An 18,236-nucleotide genomic window follows, 5' to 3' on the forward strand; every position below is an offset into this window, starting at 1 on the left:
TGAGACGTACCATTTAAAACAATTTTGAGGGAGCCTGGGTGGCTCAGTTGGTTAAGTGACTGCCTTCGGCACAGGTCATGATCCTGGAGCCCCAGGATCGAGTCCCACAGCGGGCTCCCTGCTCAGCGGGGGTTCTGCTTCTCCCTCTGACCCTCTTCCCTCTCATGCTCTCTGTCTCTCATTCTCTCTCTCAAATAAATAAATAAAATCTTAAAAAAAAAATTTTGATGTGGAAAATGCAGAATACAGGGCTGTTGTGTTAAGAATACACAGCAGAATGGCCAAGTTAGGAGTAGATGCCAGACTCCCAGCCCAGGGCCCTTCTATCAACTCAAGCTACTTCTAACATGGCCATGCTGCATATGCTCAATGTGCCAAAAGATGACACAATTATCCTAATATGAAGCAAGCTACTATTGAGGAAATTGCTTGGGAGTCACAAATAATTTAAGTTAAAGACTTACTCTAAGGCTGGTGAATAGTTTTTGATCTCATTGTCCAACCCCAACTGATGAGTCACGACCCTTGGAATGCTGGTTCAGAAAACATTCTGGGGCCATGTCAAAATTCCCTAGGAAAGAGAGCTTGGTTGATTAGTGATATCTGGAACAGACAAAGGAGGACAATGGAAGTGCCGATGTCTGATACATTTTTGTGTCATTTGTGAAACAAAGGGAGAATTTATCACTCTAATCAGCATGCAACACGGTGCTTTGCATGTGGAAGGCATCGAGTGGGTGGATGATGAATGAAGGAAGGAATGGGTGAATGAATGAGTGAGTGGAGGAATGAACGAATGAATGGAGTGAGCCATACAGGAGCAATCACAGCCATATTGTTTCAAAATTCTAATGGTTAAATGATCAGGAGAAAATGTTCCACATCTCACTCACCCTTTGGAACTGGCTTCTCGTAAAATTTTTTTGATGGATGAGAAAGTGGGCCTTTTCTCTGGAGATTCATCCCAACAGGCCTTCACCATGACCGCAACCTTCTCATTGCCCTTCTCCTCTGACAGGGAAGATCGAAATGGAACTGAAGCCGTGGGGTCTTTGATTCGGCTGATGATTTCTGAAATTCATGTGGGATGTAGACAGCCAAACGTCTGAAAACTTTGGGCCATTCAGGACACTTCAAACACATGTGCTCTTCAATTTGTAAATTGAGTTTTTAAATAAATTGAACAGATTGGAATGCTGGAGAAATCTGAATATTTTATGAGAAATACTCTGGAACCTCCTGGAAAATGAAGAATCCTACTGTAAAACATATAAGCACCTTCTAATGAATCTGTTTTTAGATTAAGTTCATTTTTTTTTCCAATAGAACTTTTCTTGAAGTAAAGCATATATATGTCTATGTGACTTCAGGAGTATATAAGAATTTGGGGTTGGAAATCCCCAAAGTGCACCTTATACAATTTGTATTCCATATACAATGTCCCATAAAAGTTATTTTAGCAAATAATAAATGTTACCACCACGTGCTGCCTCCATGTCCAACTTTGTAAACCTACTTTCTTTCACTTCTGCATTGACTTCTACTAACATTTATTAAACATTCTGCTTATCCAGGTTTTGTAGAGGCAATAATAATTTGAGAACAATGTATACATGTTTTGGTATAAAAATACTATGGGTGTAATAACATGAATTTTTATTTATTTTTTATTTGAGAGAGAGAGTGTGAGAGAGAGAGATCATGAGTGGGGAGAGGGGCAGAGAGAGAAGCAGAATCCCCGCTGAGCAGGAGCCCTATGTGGGGCTGTATCCCAGGACCTGCGATCATGACCTGAGCCAAAGGCAGACGCTTAACTGACTGAGCCACCCAGGAACTCAACATGAACGAATCTTAAGCACATATTACTAAGTAAAAAAAGGTAGTCTGAAAAGGCCACACACTGTGTGGTTCTGTTTATATGACATTCCAGAAAAGGCTGTAGAGGTGGGTACATGATACTGTGTATTTGCTAAAACCCACAGAACTTTACAGCACGGAGAGTAAACCTCAAAGAACACACATTCTTAACAATATCAGTTAGGATATTGGACAATCCCAGGATAGAGGCAGACCGTGACAAAAGAATGACTTGAGACCATTAAGACTAAACAAAAGGACCCATTCACAATCACTGTATTCTAGTCGGCACGACTGCTTCTCACGAGGGGACAGAATAAGAACTCTGAAAGTACCACACACATAGGCTGTGATTGGATACGTAAGTAAATGGATGGCAAATGGTGGGAGCCAGGATCTCACTGTTAGAAAGGGAGGTTTGGATAAGTGATAGACTAGAATAAATGAACCATGTGGTAATGATGTTGTAAATGTCGGTATGAACTCATGTTTAGCTTAGCATAGATACAGCTGGGTAGATACAGATATGGAAATGCGTATATACACATGCCCCTGGGAAGGGCAAGATGCAAGAACAGCCCAGCAGCAACGAGCACACCCAGCATCTAGCTCTTGGTTTCCAATATCATTCTCCAGTAAAAAGAACCAGGGTTTGGAGCGCCTGGGTGGCTCAGTCGTTAAGCGTCTGCCTTCGGCTCAGGTCACGATCCCAGGGTTCTGGGATCAAGCCCCGCATCGGGCTCCCTGCTCGGCAGGAAGCCTGCTTCTCCCTCTCCCACTCCCCCTGCTTGTGTTCCCTCTCTCACTGTGTCTCTCTCTGTCAAATAAACAAATAAAATCTTAAAAAAAAAAAAAAAAGAACCAGGGTTTATGTACCCTTGACATGATGGGACGAACATGACAATTTACCTCTATGGCCTTCCTCCCAAGAAGTAGAAGCCCAGTCTAGTCATGACGAAAAAAGTAATCAGACAAATCCCAAATGATAAACATTCTACAAAATAACTGGCCAGCACTATGTCATAAAAATGAAGGATAGTCTCTGAGAAACATTCCTAAGGAGCATGGAGTAGACATGATGGCTAAATGCAGTGGGGTGTCCTGGATGGGATGCTGGGGTAGGAAAGGACAGTGGGTTAAAAACTAAGGAAATCTGGGAGCACCTGTGTGGCTCAGTCGGTTGAGCATCCAATTCTTGATTTTGGCTCAGGTCATGATCTCAGGGTCGTGAGATTGAGCCCCCGTGTCGGGCTCCACACTGGGTGTAGAGCCTGCTTAAGACTCTCTCTCTCCTTCTCCCTCTGCCCTTTCTTCTCCTCTTAAAAAATGAACAAACAAAAAAACAAAAAACAAACAAACCAAAAAACCCAAGGAAATCTGAACAAGGTATGGCCTTTACTTAATAATAATAATACAAGTTCTAAAACTGTGTAAAATATTATCTTGTTTTTGTAAATGTACATACTTGAGTTTAAGTGCACATTTTTAATGCCTAAAAATGATCTGAAAGAAAATACATTTAAAAAAATAATCTGAAAGAAAATACATTTAAAAAAACCACACAATTACCATATGGGTTCAAATTCAAATTGAGGGTCTGCTCCTCAGAGTACACATGTCATGAGCTGATAATGTGCAGCTGTCCTTTAATCGTCAACCATCCATGGTTACTCTACTGTAACTGTTCTTCTTTGGTGTGCATCAGGATGGGGGATGGCGGGCTTTTAAAACACAGATTCTGGGCCCACCCCCACAGTTTCCAATTCCGAAGGCCTGGGGTTGGGCCTGAAAATCTGCATTTCTAACAAGTACCCAGGGAATGCTGATGCTGCTGGTCCAGGGTTGCACTAGGCCAGTGCCTCTCAAACTGTGGATCTTCAACATCATCTGGGAACTTGATAAAAACGTAAATTCTCAGGCCTCGCCCCAGACCTCCTGAATCAGAGACCCTGAGGGTGGGACCCAGTAATTCCGTGTCTTAACAAGCCCTCCAGGTAATTCTGACACCCACTAACATGTGAAAAGCACTGGTCTAGTGTGTGCAGAGTCTCGATATCTATCCAGTTCCCAGCACCAGGATTGTTTGTAGGGAAGTATGAGAAGTTAATGGAAGAAGTGTGTTTGTCCATAAATTAGGTGCACCTTGTACTTTTCCTGGTTGCAGTCCTGTGTATACATAGTCCCATATGGCCAGCTCTCATTTAAGTCTGTGAGCAAAGGACTACAGTGAAGGGCAAACATACCAACTGTATACAGTCTGCCCATCCCCACTGCCACCCCGGCCCCCCACCTCCACCCCAATTGGTGCAATCCCATGGCAGCTGAGCCTGGTGAGTACAGATGGGCTCCTTCCTGGGCTCAGTCTGGGAAGATCTATGTAGCTTCTTGGTTCCAAAGTCAGTTGCACTTAGATTTGGGGTGAACCTTTTGGGATTAGTCTCCCTTCTATTTCACCTGACCATAGATTAGAAACTGGAATCCACTTTTATTTTTATTTTATTTATTTATTTTTTGGGGGGGGGGGAATCCAATCTCTCCATTTTTATTTTTTAAAGATTTGTTTATTTAATTAATTAGTTTGTTTGTTTGTTTTTGAGAGAGAGAGCAAGGGAGAGAGAGCCTGAGCTGGCGGGGAAGGGCAGAGAGAAAAGGACAAGCAGACCCCCGCTGAGCAGGGAGCCGGATGTGGGACTCGATCCCAGGGTCCTGGGATCATGACCTGAGCTGAAGGCAGACGCTTAACAGGCTGAGCCACCCAGGTGCCCCAGGAAGCCGCTTTTAAAGCAACTACATACATTCAGAAAGGCTCCTGACTTGAAAAAGTCTCCAGGGAATTCATGATGTTCTAAAGATGAGACTTGAGGCTGGCCCCTGGGAATGGGCTAGAAATGATAGGCAAAGTGGTACAGAAAATAAATCAAGGGAGAAACTTAGAAACTGACACACAAACACTTCCCTGGGCTTGCTCAAGACAGCAGCCCTCAAAGTGGGCTGCACACTGGAATCACCCGCAAACCCTGATGCCCAGATCGTGGCATATGGCATCAGAATCTCCTCGGCTGAGACCCAGGTAGTAGCAGTTTTTAAAATGCCCAGGTAATTCCAGTGTACTGCTAACCTGGAAAGTAACAGTGCTGGGGGTTACGCCTCCTATACTTTTATTTTTTTTTATCAATCTGGATCAAATTTTGCTTATCTCCTACCACTTCTGCCCTTAATTCCATGACGGGGTGTGTGTGAGGAGACAACTTAGCAAAAAATAAGCCTGAGCATATCCTATAAAGACAATTGGGCAGCATTTATTAAAAAAAAATTAAATATACTTAAAATATATTTATCTATTCAATTTTATGTCCACAAAGATACAAGGCTGCTCACTGCAGCAACTATAATAGCAAGAAATGGAAAATAACCAGAATGTGTATTAATCAATAATACATGGCATATCCTTACAATGAAAAATTCTGTAGTCCTTAAGAAAGAATAAAGCAAATTTGTATATACAAATATGAGATGAGAGATACCCAAACAGAAGGAACAGTGTGTGCAAAGGCTCTGGGGTAGGAATGTGTCTGGCATGAGGGAGGCACATGGAGGTGGCCAGCATGACTGAAAGGGGCAAACCATGCGGGATGGAATTAGGAAGGTGTACTGAGCTGAATGGTGGTCCCCAATAAGATATGTCCATGTCCTAATCCCCAGAATCTGTGAATGTGAACTTATTTGAAGAAAAGGTCTTTGCAGATATAATTAAGTATCTTGGGTTGAGGGGATCATTTCGGAATCCCAGGTGGGCTCTAATCCAACAACAAGTGCCCCTTATAAGATACAGACAGAGGAGAGGTATACAGAGGGGGAAGCAATGTTAAGGTGAAGGCAGAGATTGGAGCATTTTGGCCAAAAGTCCATGAAGCCCCGGGCAGCCACCAAAAACTAGATAAGACAAAGAACAGATCTTCCCTAAAGCTTCTAGAGGGAGCACGGCCCTGCTGAACCTTGATTTTGGACTTCTGCCTTCTAGAACTGTAAGAAAATAAATTTCTGTCACTTAAACCTAGCAGATTTGTGGTTAACTTATTATGGCAACCATAGGACACTAATAGAGAAAGTCCCCGAGGCCAGGTGGGAGGGCTTTGGTGGTCTTGCAGGCCACTGTTAGGGCTTAGCTTTCGTTCCCTAAATGGGAAGCCAGGGGAGGATGCTGTGAACAGAAGTGACGTGACCTAAATCATTTTCCAACAGGATCACCCTGACTGCTATTATAGAATAAAGTGTGTAATCCTGAGTTTCTGGATTGTTTTTATAAGCAAACTGCAACCAGTTTTTTAATTTAAAAAAGAACATAAACTTTAAGAAGGAAAAACAATGGAATAAATCATAAATTAATAAACACTGAATTAAAAAACAAGCATTTGAAAGCTAGCCCACACAACCAAAGCCTGCCAAAGAGGCTCTTTCAGCTTTACTATCTGGCGCCTCGTCGAGGTCCTCAAAAGGCCCGTGGTCCTGGTTGTGGATCAGCTCCGTCATCAGGATGGCAAAGCTGTGAACATCTTCCTTTGGGGTGCCGGACCAGGGCGCCTCTGGGAGCCGCCAGAGCTCGGGGGCCGTCCAGTAGAATTCTGCAAAGCAACGATGTGGAGAGGGAAGCCTGCGGTGGGAAAGGGGCAGGCAGAACGGGAAAAGCCACCACTCTTTCTCAAGGAAGCACAGAAGAATTAAAAGCATCCAGGCCCTGAGAAATCTTCCCAACAGTGCCCGACTTAAAGGGCAAATAGGGATCCGTGGGTATGCGAACGCAGAGCAAACAATCAGGAAGGACGCGCACTCACGTGGTAACTGTGCCTAACGCCTGACTGTGCAGTTAGTAGAGTTCTTCATTTTTCTTTCCCTTTTCTGTCTTGTCTAGATTTTTTTTTTTAAAGATTTTATTTATTTATTTGAGACAGAGAGAATGAGAGAGACAGAGAGCACATGAGACGGGGGAGGGTCCGAGGGAGAAGCAGGCTCCCCGCCGAGCAGGGAGCCCGATGCGGGACCCGATCCCGGGACTCCAGGATCATGACCTGAGCCGAAGGCAGTCGCTTAACCAACTGAGCCACCCAGGCGCCCTCTTGTCTAGATTTTTAAAACTAATTTATTGAGGTACGATTCGTAGAACATAAAATTAACCATGAAAGCAAACAATTCAGTGGCATGTAGTACATTCGCAGTATTGTACAACCAACCACCCAAAAAGAAGTTCCAAAACATGTCCATGGCCTCATAGTAAAATCCTGGTCCCATTAAACGGCTTCTCCCCGGCCCTCCTGCCCCCGGCCCCGGGCAACCACCAACCTGCATTCTGTCTTTATAGATCTCTTTGTTCTGGATATTTTGTATAACCTACATTTATTGCCTGCTGTGAGGTTTATAGGTTTGTTTCATTGTAGGCTACAATCGCTAAACATATTTATATATATATATTGGGGGATGGGGAAATAGAGTGGCTGCTAGCAGGTGCTCAGAATTTCCCCTTTTGTCTTTTTCTGTAAGCATCATGCTGTCCCACGTTACAGAAACTCCCCCACGTGCGCACAGCCAGGCTGCCGTAAGGTGCTGCTCCAGGGAGGGGTGCCCAGCGCCCCGGGACAGCTCGAGCGGAGACGCAAGGGTGCTCAGTTAACCGCGGAGGAGTAGGAAGAGTCCGGGCCTCCGTTTGCGCATGTGCAAAGGGGGTTTGGCCTCCAGGCAAGAAGGTCTCGTCCTGAGATGTGCACGAGAATCATTAGAAAGCTTTTTAAAAACCACACAGATGCCCAGGTCTGGATTCCATCTTCAGGTATTCTGATTCAGTTGATCTGGGGTGGGATCTGGCCACCTAGGTATTTTTTTAAAGCTTCTCAAGTGATACTGGAGCACCGAGAGGATGGAACTCACCGTCTTTTAAGTGCCTGCAGATGATGCGCTCTGAGGACGCAGGATCATGATGCAGTGGGTTGCCGCGGACTAAAGAGAAGGGCAGTGATTTGCTTGGGGCAGCTCGGCCAGGGTGAGAGCTAGCCTCCTAACTCGGACATCACCCCCACAGACTCACCACCCTGGAGGCTATTTTTCTCTCGCTCTCTCGGGGGGCAATAGAACAGCCACACACAGTCAGCTCCAGAGGGAGGCCCCCAGTGGGTTCCTGTGCCAGTGAGCTTCAGGTGGCAGAGGTGGGGGGGGGGGCAGGCGCCCTGTGACCACTCTGCTGGTAGCTAGTGGGTGCAAGATCTGCCAGTGGTTACCCGAGTGGTCTGTCGGTCCCTCGCTGTACGTTCTGTAGGTCCGGCCATGCTTGAGCTCCCACAGCCCAAAGCCCCTCAGCTTCACCTGCATCCGGCTGTCCACCAGGCAGGTGGAAGGCTTCAGGTTGCCATAGGACCCCAGGGGGCTCCAGTGGAGGGACAGCATGCCCTAGAAGAGTGAAAATAAGCAAATGAATTAGAGTAGGTGTCAATGGACCCTGCTGAAAGAAACAGAGACAGAAACAGATGGACAGAAACACAGACCCAGGGGAGGGGGAAGCGCCCATCTCTAGGTTCATTCGGTTCCAGAGCCACTAACATAGCCCCTTGCCCATGAGTCAACCTGGGTAGAGTTACCCAAGTAGGGGAAGACTATTTCTGGCCCCCTGCTGTGGAGCCACGAAGGCAAGGCCAGCCTAAAATAAATAAGCTAAATAAAATAGAATCTGATGGAGTGATCAGACTCCTTAATTGAAATCCCAGCTCTAACACTTAGCAGAGAGCAAGTTACTTTACCCCGTAAGCCTCATTTTTCTCATCAAAACAGAGGACAATAATCCCTAGCTCTCAGGGTGGCTGTGGAGGGTACATGGCATAATGTATGTGAGACACCAGACATGTGCATGCCACAAAGTAAGTCCCCACCATAAATTATCATGAAAATGTGTATAAATATGATAAAGGAGATCAACAATATGGAAACAACACTATGCAATTAAGACTATTCTCTTATTACCTATGTGTTAGGAATTATACTCTACTCCTACCTGCATATAATGATTCTACAATAATAGAATATTACATTCTGTTATATCCACTTAAGGGTCCTGTTGAGCACTTTGCAAGGGAAAGGGGATAAAATGAGGAATGTTGAAAAATTCTCATGTCATCCACTGTGTTCTTAAGTTAAGGGTTTATAGCTATTATTATTATGCAATAATAAACTACCATTATTTATGAATATTATTTATGAAGAGGCCCAGAAAGAACACTAGAATCAGAAGACGCGCATTCACATCTCCACTTGACCACTCAGTCTCTTCAAGCAAGGCACTTCGTCTCACTGGGCCTCAATTTGACCATCTCTGAGATGGGCCTGCCTAGATCCCCACTACTTGAAAGATGGCCTAGGGACCAGCAGCACCAACATCACCTGGGAGCTTGGCAGAAATGCAGAGTCTTAGGCCTTGTCCAGATGTACTGAAGCAGACTGTGCATTTTAACCTGATCCCTAGGGGATTCTTGTGCACATAGCCTGAGAACACCTGTCCTCGTCTATTGTTCCACACCTTGGCTGCCCATTAAAGCCACCTGGGGAGCTTAGAAAGAAAAAGCCGATGCTTAGACCCAAACACAAGAGCCTGTATTAGCTATAGATAACATGCAGTACAAGCCAAGCCTGATGCTAAGGAACCCAAAGCAAGAGAGGGATCAGAATGGGGGATAGAGTGCTCGCTTCGGCAGCACGTATACTAATTGGAAAGAATGGGGAATAGAGTGCCAACGGGAAGACCGAGCTCAGGGTGAGTCACTAAGGCAGAGAGCATGCTCATTTGGCAGGGAGATGGGGGCAGAGGGCACAGATCTTTCCATAGGCAGGGAAGGGCTTAAAGAAAGACCAGCAATTGTTGGAGGAACACAGAGAGAGAAGAGATAAATTTGAAAATGAGAGCTGTCACATTTGAAGCGGGATCAGATGGACGGATGTTGGTATATCTCTGCGATGTCCCAGGGCAGGCTAGCAGCAGTGATACGAAGGCGAGGGGGACAGGGCTGATTGCATTTCAGAAGTAACCACAGGAGTGCAGGGAGCCAGGGGGGCCCCACTGTGGGTGATCCTGGGGTCTTTATTTTCTTACCTTCCTTGATAGCTTCCGTACTATTTATTCAACATTTCCAGCTTCTTGGACTTAGAGTACAGACAGAAGGGCTCTCTGTATCTTTGATCTGAGTCTCTGAGCCATTTGCAGAATACTCAGCGTGGGAGCTTGTAGGAAGGCAGCAACCTCAGGACGTCACGGGCATGGGGCTGTCGTGGGGCCATTGCACCTGCATCAGCCTGAGGAGCGCGGGCCTCCTCCCACCTGCCTCACCCCAGAGGTTCCGGAGCAAGAGCGAACATGACCATGTCTCTCTCGAGGGTCTTACTGGATCGTTTTCTGTTTTAAGTTATGTGGTGTGTGGTATCAACCTACGTTCCCTACTTAAACCAACTCATGTAATTCCCCTAGTGACCCTGTAGACTCAGGTGGCATTATTGTCAACCTCATCTTACAAATAAGGAAAGAAGGAAAGGGAGAAACGAAGAATTTCACCTGCGCCAGGTCACAGCGCTGGCCTGTGGTGGGGCAGGACCGGGAGGGCTGCAGTCCCACTCCCACGTCCCCGCCCTTGACCCCCTGCACAAATGCCCCGTGGCTGACGAAAGAAAGCTCCGAAGGGCAAAGAAGAGGCGTGACTGAGCATTGCGCTGAAGCCACAAGGGTCCATGAAAATTCATACCGAGATCTGGATCGCTGATGAACAAATAAATAACAACAGACCTTTCTCTGAGCGCTTATACTATGCACTGTGCTTTCTTCATACGTAGGATCACATTCTGTCTTTCCGGAAGACGGGTTAATGTTCTCCTTCTCTGTCTCCCAATGAGGAAACTCACAGTTTTAAATTGCTCCCAGAGAGTGAGGGCAGAGCTGGAATATAAACCCAGGTTGGGGTGCCTTCAAAGCACAGCGGCTTCTAAATCATTAGATTTTACTGTTTCCGGTGCCCTGGTGATTAATTAATTGTATGGGAGGAGGAGGAGGAGGGTGGATCAAAGTACACCCATTCTCCTGACACCGTGATACGGGAACTGCCCAGGTTCAAATGTGTCCCGAGCCCAGCTGAGGAGGGAGGTGAAGGCACCCACAGGTGTGGTAGCAGGAGGCCATGGTGGCACTCAGTGTTCCAGCAAGGGGGAATGCGAGGAGGCCCTGAATGGACTCTGCCCCCAGGGAGGGGGCCGTGGGCTTCGTGGCCACCAGCTCAGGGACTCCCTCTGCTCTCGTAGGGACCACAGTCTGAGTCACTGCCCTGCTTTAGCAATGCTGGAGGTGCCGGCTAAAGCGGAAAGCAGGATCGTAGATACACCACTCCCTCTCCCACCCCAAAACTCAGTGTTGGTTTTTTGAGATGATACAGTTACACTTTAGGAACTGCAACCCACTCACCCAAAACTGGAGGGGCCTGGCTGGGGCTGCCTCTGGAACTCTCTAATGAGGCTCCAACAAGCCAAGGTCTGGGCTTGAAATCTGGGCAGACCTGTCTCCAATCCGGAATTCTCTCTCATTTCATGGTGACCTCCCCGTGCAATAGGACTGCCCCCGACGCTCACAACTCTCTCTGCCCCTGCTGGTGCCAGGCCCGACCCAGGCAGGAGACCTTTTATTCAGGCACCACTGATTACCCCTGATATCCAGGTTTATTAGCAGCGTTCATTCCATTACAACATAAACAAGATGTTTAGGGATGGTTGAAAGTTTAGGAATGCAGCCCTCTCCAAGAGATGGCATACATCTCTTCAGGTTTGGGTGGTTTTTTTTTTTTTTCTCCTATCTTGGTGGAAACGTATGATTTCATATATATTGTCACAGACCAAATAGGTCATGATCTCAGGGTCGTGAGATCCAATCCCCCTGGGCGTGGAAACTGCTTTAAGATTTTCTCTCTCCTTTTCTCTCTGTGCCTCCCCCTCTCTATAAAAAAAGAAAGAAAGAAGGAAAGAAAGAAAGATGAATTAATAGTGGAGTTAATTGCTAATTATTAATTAAGAGCACTGTCCAAGAGAAACACAATATGAGCCACAGGTGTAATTTTCAATTTTTCAGTTAAATAGGTGAAATTAACTTTAATGACATATTTTATTTAACCCAGTGTATTAAAAAATCTTATTTTGACATGTAATCAACATAAAAATAATGAGATATTTTAAATTCTGGTTGTTTTTTCTTTCCAAGTCTTTGGCTCTGGTGTGAATTTCACACTTAGAGCACCCCTCAATTTGAGCTCGCCACATTGCCACTGGCCAATAGTCCCACGTTTGGACAGTGCTGACTTATCCCAGAGGGTTGTTGGAGGAATGAAATTTCTTTACAAGATTTATTTATTTATTTGAAAGACAGAGAGCACGTGTGTGTGTGAGTGGGGGGGGGCAGAGGGAAGACGGAGAGAGAGAGAATCTGAAGCAGACTTCACACCCAGCACGGAGCCCAATGGGGGCTCAATCCCACGACCCTGAGATCATGACCTGAGCCAAAATCAAGAGTCAGACACTTAACTGACTGAGCCACCCAGGAGCCCCATGGGAATGAAACTTTTTAAATGTACAAGTTTTTAGTACTAGTTAGTACTAGTAATCTGTGATAATAGTAATAGTACTGCTCCTAACTAACAATGAATATTTACTGGCACCTGTTATGGGGCGGGCATGGTGCTAAGTATACTTACTTCTCGAAACAACTCTATTAGGTGGGTACTGCTGTTATCTTTAGTTGATACATAGGGAAACTGAGGCTCAGGGTAGTTAAGTTCACCTGGCCAGTAGTAGAGAGCCAGGGTTCAAACTCCTAAGCAACTTCTATGCCAAACTGCCCTCTTCCTCTTAATCCATCAAGACTTCTCTTACTAAGAAATGAAGGCCCATCCCTAACTCAAGAAGAATATCATAATTTCCAAAGCTCCTTCCCAGGCTGGCTCCACTGGGTTGAACTCTTTAGGGACAGGACAATGAGCCTATTCCTCCATGCCCTCCATGCTCAGAATTGGGTCTGAGACAAATCAGGTGCTCAATCAACATACGTTTGTTGACTTGAAAAGTCTATGGCATCTCAGAATCTCTCTGGTACCTGGTAGAGAGAATGTTCTGGTCAAATAGACATCCAGAGAGGAATTGTTTTTATGATTGATATGGGATGGCCAGAAGCGCAATCTGACCCACAGAGCATGGCCAACGTTGAGTTCATGTCAAAGTCACCAATGGGGAAGCTCTGAGAAGCTATAGTGAATTTTTGTTAATATTAATCCCCTTTGAAGGAATGCTGGCAGAGAAATTGACCTTAAAGGGCCTAAATGTGCCTTGACCTAACTCACTCTGACTTCCTTATACTGTCCCATTATGTACACACTCCATTTCAGAAGACTGCAATCCTTCTAAAGCAAGGTGTCAAGCTGTCTTCAGTTTCCCTGGCATGGAGCAGTGGATAGACTCAGTGACCCAGAGTGACTGAAGACCACCAGGGAGACTTTCCTTTCAGAGTGCCATTCTCTGAATGCATTCAGAGTGCCATTCTCAAAAGTTTCTTCAGAGAAACTTTTGGGTTAATACCTCTTGAAAACCAAATGCCAACTGAAAAAGCTAAATCTATTTGTTATCCATACCTTACCTGGGGAAAACTTACTAGTTTCTCTTCAGAGGCAATATATGTGATGTCAGCGGCAGGAGACAGATCCCCAGAGTCTAGAGTACTACCCTGGGCTTGGTGGGGAGGGAAGGGAAAGGGGGTGAAGGGAAGGAAGGAGGAGCCCAGGGTAGGAGAGGATGCCACATCAGATCCTCCTAATTTTAACCATTCCACCACTTAATTTTACATGTACATTTCCTGACTTTTTTTTCTATAGCTAGATTTTAATCCATTCAGAGATTAAAAACAAGTCCTTGTCCTCCTATGAAAGTGCCCAGAGTAAGGCAAACCCTTAAGAGATGTTCAGTGAAGTCTTACTGAAATACTAACAAACAGTGGTGGCCCAGGGTCGTCTGTGAGGACCTGTTATGGGAGGCTTCCGTTGTCTGCCTTTCTTGGTAATGACAATATGCTGGTTTCCCACTAAAGCCTAAGATACCGAAGTTTCACAAGTAAGACAACTTCTCAAAAGTAAAGAGCAATTAGATCCTAGAGAAAAAAAGAAAGTTCTTTGATATCAATCAGACCAGCCTCTTCTCTTAAACCCACATGGAAGCTTCCCCTACAGTGAGGGGAAGTGACTTAACAAAGTCACTCCAAGAGCCACCAGCCCTCTACTGTATGTCTCACCCTGTGTCCCTCCCAACACCCAGGCCAGGTTTTGCCTGGAAGAGTCTCTTGGTTGATGAATGGGCTGTTGACTGACAGATGATGACCAGCCCTGCCCTGCTGCCCGTGTGTCAGACTGAGGGACTTCCTCACTAAGACCCACTCCCACGTCATTGGAGTGGTCCCCTCTGATGGCGAAAGCAGGCACAGAGAGCTTACAAAGAGCGGCTGTATTGTAGCTGAGGGCGAGGAGGACAGCCTCAGGATGCTGGTCCACACTGACATGGCCCCACTACTCACCTTCCATCTGTCAAGTGGATAGAATGATAGCTCTACCTTATATTTTGTTGTGAGAATTAAATAAGTTAATATACACAAAGTGATAGAAAGTAGGCAAAAAAAGCACTCAATATATTTTAGCTACTACTACTACTACTGTTATTATTAATCTTTTCTTGCAGGCACCACAGCCCTCTTTGCCCAAAGTAAAGACTCTGCCTGCTTATACACCTTCCTAGGTCTGCATCCCCAGCCCACCTCTCAGCTCGACAGCTTTGTGGCCGTTTTCTGGGGAGAGGAATCAAAAACTAGGCAGAAGGAAGGGGTGTTAGGAATCCTCCTCCCCAGCTTGCTTCATGGTCTAATAATTAGCTTTTCTTTGGGGTAAAAAGTTGCAGCCTGAACTGTAAATATCCTGCTCCTTCCCGATTGGATAAGCCCAGCATCCCTTTCAACTCTAGTGTAAAATACTTCTCACTATTTACTTGGAATCAGGGAGGGAGAAAAGAATGGAAAATCTGATTGAAGCAGTGAATTTTAGAAGTGGAATCATTTTGTTTGAGGAGATCTGAGGAAGAGAGAATTTTCAGGAAAGATTACAGTTCAGTTTAACTCAAGACCCAGAACAACTCAAAAACGCTGGTATTTGTTCTTTAAATGAGCTTTACATGATAATTACATTGACTATGTCATATGCAAATGACAGTTTGAATATCCAATCCGTCGCCTTATCTGAGTTTCTCAAAACATTCTGAAAAAACAGTTATTTGAATTATTACCCATGCCTCTAGCGGAAGCACAGGGAGCTTCACATGTTGAATGGATTTGATTCTAACACATTGGATGATTTTGACCAGAACCAGTGCACCCCAAGGCAGAGTACTCGACAGCCAGTACTGGAAATTTCCCGGGAGATATCATAACCTGATTCAACGTTGACAAATTCACCCGGTCTGGAGTCTTTTAAATACTTCCTTGTTCCTAACATAAAGCTGATGGTCACATACCATGGGTAGGATGAGTCCAGAAACATAATTTGGAAGTGATTATAATGTCTTAAGAGATGCTAACAGGCTCAGACAATTTCCACCCAGAGCAGAGGAAACCGGACTGTTGGCAATTCCACTGCTAATCGTATCCCTTGCAGGTGGCCCAACAAGATAATTCAGGTCTTTCGATTAGACCCGAGAGGAACTGTTCTTGGATGAAGGGCAAAACATCGATAAGGTTCTTTATTAGCTGCTACTCAAACCCGAGGTAAGATGTACTAGTTTGTTTGCCTTAAGACTCCCTTTCTTGCAATACTGGGTGACAATGCAGATGTTGGGTGGTTCTGTGCAAATACCAAAGAAGGGGACAATGTTTTCGTGCCTTAATTCATACACCTGAAAATAATAATAGTAGCTGATGATTACAGTATGTCTCCTGTGCCGGGAGCTCTGCTATGTGCTTGACATACATGCAGCTAATTCTCACACAGAGAAAAGGTGAGAAAAGAACTATGACTGCTCCCATTTTACAGATGAGGAAACTGATGCTTAAACAGTAAAACAATGTGTTGAAGATCATACAATTTCTTAGTGGCAGAGCTGGGAGGTATATCCAGACAGCCTGCCTCTAGCAAATAAACCAGAGGAATGATCAAAGTCTAACCAAAACCATAGACCTGGCCCTTCTTCCAGATGTTCTTGGCTGTCAGTGCCAGTGGCGGGGAGGGAGGGGCATGCCAGGTCACAGATCTTGGGCAAGAAATCAGACTCCATGAATCTGACTCTATCAAGGACCAGGTTCGAGGGAGGTGAGCAGCAGAGAGGATGGAGACACAGAGGATGGAGAGATAGAATTAAGACCCAAAAAATTAAGGAGAAAGAGCAAGGCTGGAAGAGGCCCCAGATTTCAGGTGCTTGGGTCGGGCTGAAGGATCTGAAGCCTAATGTCTGGGCTGTTAGGGGACGGGGGTAGTGGGCCAAGGTAAGGGAAGCAGCTTCCCACCATTGGTCCTGTGGCCTGGGGCATTTCCAGATGAGAACCGGGAGCTGGCAGCACAGAGCCAGAGAACATAATTACTTTCTCTCTTCCGAGGGCAGGGGCCTCACCAGCCGGATTTCCTGCAGCACAGATGGTTTCCTGACCCAGGCTTTAGCTTGGTCACCAACATAGCAGATGGCCACATGGTTTCCCTGGAACCAGAGACAAAGTGGAATATTCTTAATCTAGGATGATCCAGAAAAAGCTCCACTCAGAAAAGACTAGGAAGGGAAGCAGGAAAACCGGCAAGAAACCCACCTACGAAAGGGACCATCAAGCTCCTCACAGCCCACATCAGCCCTAGGGCAGCACCTTCATGGAGGCGCTCAGCTAGTTGCTCAACACATGAGATCTCATTTATCAGACAACACAGTCCTGCTAGGTGGGTATGTCTAGCCTGTTTCCAGATGAGGTCCCTGAGGTTAAGGGACTTGTCCAAGGTCACAGATCTGTAGGTAGTACAGCCAGAATCTGAACATCTGCCTTTAAGGATGCTCTGTTTCTATTACACAGTAATATCTCATTTTCATTCAGAGGAATAGTGAGCCGAGGTCTCAAGTGTAAGTCTGGAATCAGATACCTGGTTCAAGCCCATTTCTAGTACTTACTGCTTACATAATCTTGAACAAGGGATTTCGCTTCTCCAGGCTTCCATTTCCTCATCTGTACCATGGAGATTAAAAATAAAACCCATCTTAGAGGGTTCTTACGAGGGCTCAGTCAGTTAAAATATGTAACACTGTTAATTCAAACCTGGGCACATATTAAGCTTTCAGTCAGTAGCATATCTTCTTGTCTGTCATTACTATTGAGTTTGCATTTAGAGAGTCCATCACTCACCACAAATCATAGGACAAGCTGGAAAAATTGGCGTAGAAGAAGAGAGAGAATCTGGACACAAGAGAAGGTAAGCCTCAACATGATTTAAATGTCAACCAAGATCTGCCACTTTTAGTATGGGGTTAATTGCAAAAGACTCAGGACTGTGATGGGGGTTCCATGGATACAGGGACCCCTGCGGGATGGAGGAGAGGGTCCTTGGAAGGGGAAATGCTTAAGTTGAACCCCGAAGGACAGGAAGGTACCAGATGGAGTGGGGCAGGGGCGGCAGGCATGGATTGTCTGAGGGCAAAACACGTATGGTATAAGCAGCAAGACCCATTGGATGAGTACAGGATTTAAGCCAGGAGAAACAATTTTTCTGAAAGTAGGTTGGGTAGAGAGCCTTAAGCCTGTGTTAAAGAGTTTGGACACCATGATATGTGCAACAGAGGTGGGGACCCCAGTGATGGTGTCTGAGGGAAAGGAGGACAAACATTTCAGGAGGCTTAACCAATACAGATACGCTGTGGATTGTTGGCTGCCATCTCTAAATTGCTACTTGACCATAGTATACGGTTTTTTGGGGCACCTTGGTGGCTCATTCGGTTAAGCATCTGCCTTCGGTTCAGGTCATGATCCCAGGGTCCTGGGATTGAGCCCCACATTGGGGTCCCTGCTCAGTAGAGACCCTGATTCTCCTTCTCCCTCTGCTACTCCCCCTGCTTGTGCTCTCTCTCTCTTTCTGTTAAATAAAGAAATAAAATCTTCCAAAAAAAATAGTTTTGTATTCATAAAGGTCCTTAGCATTTGATGAGTGATGATATCCAAGATGGTTTTTTGTAGCTGGAAAACCCAAGTAAATATTTAGAAACATAAGTTCAGTTGCATAAGGAAAGCTTTGGCTCCAATCTTTGCTAAATCCAGTTTAGGGCAA

General features: G+C 45.4%; 1 protein-coding gene across 1 annotated transcript in view; it reads right to left on the reverse strand.

The window, feature by feature from the left end:
• Positions 1-18,236, reverse strand: part of LOC110589491 (guanylate cyclase 2G-like) — a 39,848-nt gene that overhangs the window by 6,062 nt on the left and 15,550 nt on the right. The window contains 6 exon segments of the mRNA XM_021700007.1: positions 894-1,071; positions 6,324-6,479; positions 8,124-8,292; positions 15,132-15,203; positions 15,733-15,837; positions 16,549-16,632. Coding sequence (XP_021555682.1) covers positions 894-1,071; positions 6,324-6,479; positions 8,124-8,292; positions 15,132-15,203; positions 15,733-15,837; positions 16,549-16,632 — 764 coding nt within the window.

Source organism: Neomonachus schauinslandi, chromosome 6 (genome assembly GCF_002201575.2).
Source record: "Neomonachus schauinslandi chromosome 6, ASM220157v2, whole genome shotgun sequence".
In the NCBI taxonomy this organism is placed as follows: domain Eukaryota; kingdom Metazoa; phylum Chordata; class Mammalia; order Carnivora; family Phocidae; genus Neomonachus; species Neomonachus schauinslandi.